Here is a 2,744-nt window from a genome sequence, read left to right as displayed (position 1 = left end):
TTATTTTACAGTTAAAATAAATGTTTATCAAATAAAGTCTAATGTTACAAATAATTGTGGATCCCTTTAAAAAAACATTTCAATCCCTATGACTTCCTTTTTTGTCACTTTTAAGTGTTTCCAATTTAAAATAGTTTTAACTCAACCTATCAAAACAGCTCTAAAAACTCTAAGAAAATTAAAACAACTACATGCATTTAATCTAAAAGTACAAAAGGAAACATCCAGACTAATATAAAATAAATTCAGACACACTTTAACAGTGATTTGGCTCTGACTGGTGTTTGACAGTCAGRGAAACTCAGGACAGATGGAAGGACATACGAGTGAAACTCTTTATCATATTTTTTGCAACATTTATGGTATTTGAYGTCACAAAGAAGTCAAGATATTAAGGAAAGATGTGTAATCTTAGTATCTCTAACTGTATATCWTTTTTACTTGATTTTTCAGGATTCCAGCTGTTCTTTGCTCTAATAACTGGCAGTCAGCACTAAATAGTGAAGTTAATCAGCCTTCAGCAAGCTGTCATGTAGCAGACAGTGAGCCTCCGACACCCAGAGTTCACCAACTTCCAGACGTCAACCAGGACTCGTCAGCTTCCTCTTTATCCACGCTTCCAGCTGCCAACACAAACAAAAACAACAACAACTTCTCCACCCAGGCAAACAGGGACCAGTTAGCCGTCAAAAGGCGGTTATTTGCCAGTCAAACATTGGTCTTTAAATCGGACCAAACAGAGGAGCAGGAAGAAGAAAGTAGGACCGGCAGCACTTGTGGCTCAACAAACAGACTGTTTACTGTTCCTCCAGCTTCTGCTGAAGCCGTCAGTGTCTCAGTAAACGATGATGCTGGAGGAGGAGCAAACACAGCAGCTCGCCTACCTTCACAGGCAAACGCAGCCTCCAGCGAGAGTCAGGCTGCAAGCCCAGAAGCTGCTGAGGCTCGAGGTGAGGCTGCTGGTTCTCTGAAAAACTGACAAGAAGTCCTCATCAGTCATGAAGGGATGTGTTGAAACATAAAGGAGTGTAATTAGGGATGTGAAGCAGGATTAAGTGGCTTATCGAGGTAACTTCAGGTTCAGCTCAGGATTGTCGGTGTCACTCAGCTTGTTGACCTTTTACCTGAGTTTGTTCCTGCAGGAACCTGCTGTAAACCTGACCTGCTGTTAGGTTATGTTTCTGATTTACAGATTACACACCTCAATCAGTGCCCCTAAAAGATCAACTAAATTAATAAGCCACCAGTGTGTTACTTATTTCTTCATCCCTCTCAAAGTTCCACCTCTACATTTGACTATGAGAATCAAGATTTTTCATAAAAGAGAAAAAAACTCACTTCAAGGTATATTCCTTATAACCAGTTTTAGAAAAGGAGCTAACATCTAAAAGATCAAGACTTAATTCAATTAGAAACTGGACCAAAAGATGGAAGTTGAAGCCACAGAGAATGAGCCCCCTCTAGTGGCTGGCTGTAGCAAAGACATTTAAGCTCCACCCCCTTCATGTAAATTAATTGAATTTTTGAATTTTCTTCCTAAAAATAAAACTTTGATAAATTTTTAGACTTTTTTTTGTCTTGCCCAAACTTTTAGTTTTAATGAACTGTTTGACGCATAAAGAAAAGTGTCATGTTACACTGTGATTGACAGCTCGTTAGCGAGTTGGCAGTGTGTGTAGGCGGGACTTCGTATTAATGGACCAGCATGCTTGYAGTTCACAGACTCTGACTCCAAAAATGCAACATGGCAGCCCCAAAAACACTAGGAGTCGAAACGCTTAATGATCTGAGTGAATTATATTAACTAAACTTCACTCTTTATTTCTTAGTGAAAAATATATTTAAAAAAGAATTTCCATAAGGTAAAATATTCATGACTTAATTAAAATCAGCACCTGAAAAACATTAAATAATAATACTGTTCTGATGCACCTGTGGGGGTGTTGGTCAGGGTATTAATTTAGTGTATTTATCAGCTATTGTTCAGCCTGTAAAATACCGTACAGTACAGTCTTTGTAAAGTAACATTCATTTTGACTAAAATACATTAATCGTTCTCTTAGGCAGTAGTTCTCAAACCGGGGGACCCCACTGACGTCAAAATTGGTTTTTGTGTTTGTTTCTTTATTCAGATTTTTTATTGTATATTTTTAAATTGAACAATTGAACAACTAATTATTCAAGGACACTAGAAAAGCAGGATTATAATATTACACTTCATTGTTATTATTTTGTTGAGGGGGCACATAATGAGTCTGACAGAAAAAGCTTGAGAACCACTGCTCTTAGGTAAGGTATTAAGAAGTAATTTTCAAAGTACAAGTATTGTAGTCTCTGTTCATCTCGTCAGAGCCATAACTTCTGAGCTGCTCCACATAATTCAATAATTCATCAAACTTCCTACATTCATCCGGCACAAAGATCAAGTTTACAAAGTAAGATCAAATGTAAAACAAAGTCTCCGCTCTTCCAGGACACAACTTCTAAGATAATTTATCAAAGCTTGATACAGCTATGCATCTCAGATGTTCTGGGGAAATGGATGGTATTATGGTGAAGTTGTGGGAATTTCTAAGAACAATGATGTCACGATGCACTAAGACCAAATGAATCATTGTAATCACTCATGTTGTGGCTTTGGTCATATGGAAATTCAGGGCTGATCTGCAGTGGTCCCACCTGAATATCGGACACCACACTGGGGGGTCTTGTGATGGTCATGTGCTGTGGTGGGCATGGTTCTG

General features: G+C 38.1%; 1 protein-coding gene across 1 annotated transcript in view; it reads left to right on the top strand.

The window, feature by feature from the left end:
• Window positions 1–2,138, top strand: part of LOC106534302 (endophilin-B1) — a gene marked incomplete at its 5' end in the record, with an annotated part of 14,866 nt that extends 12,728 nt beyond the window's left edge. The window contains 1 exon segment of the mRNA XM_014030895.1: window positions 454–2,138. Within this exon segment, the coding sequence (XP_013886349.1) occupies window positions 454–979 (526 nt within the window).
• Between the last annotated feature and the right edge of the window lie 606 nt (window positions 2,139–2,744).

Source organism: Austrofundulus limnaeus, unplaced genomic scaffold, assembly GCF_001266775.1.
Source record: "Austrofundulus limnaeus strain Quisiro unplaced genomic scaffold, Austrofundulus_limnaeus-1.0 Scaffold1137, whole genome shotgun sequence".
Classification (NCBI taxonomy): Eukaryota; Metazoa; Chordata; class Actinopteri; order Cyprinodontiformes; family Rivulidae; genus Austrofundulus; species Austrofundulus limnaeus.
Note: the sequence above shows the minus strand (reverse complement) of the source record. Positions and strands in the feature narration are given on the sequence as shown.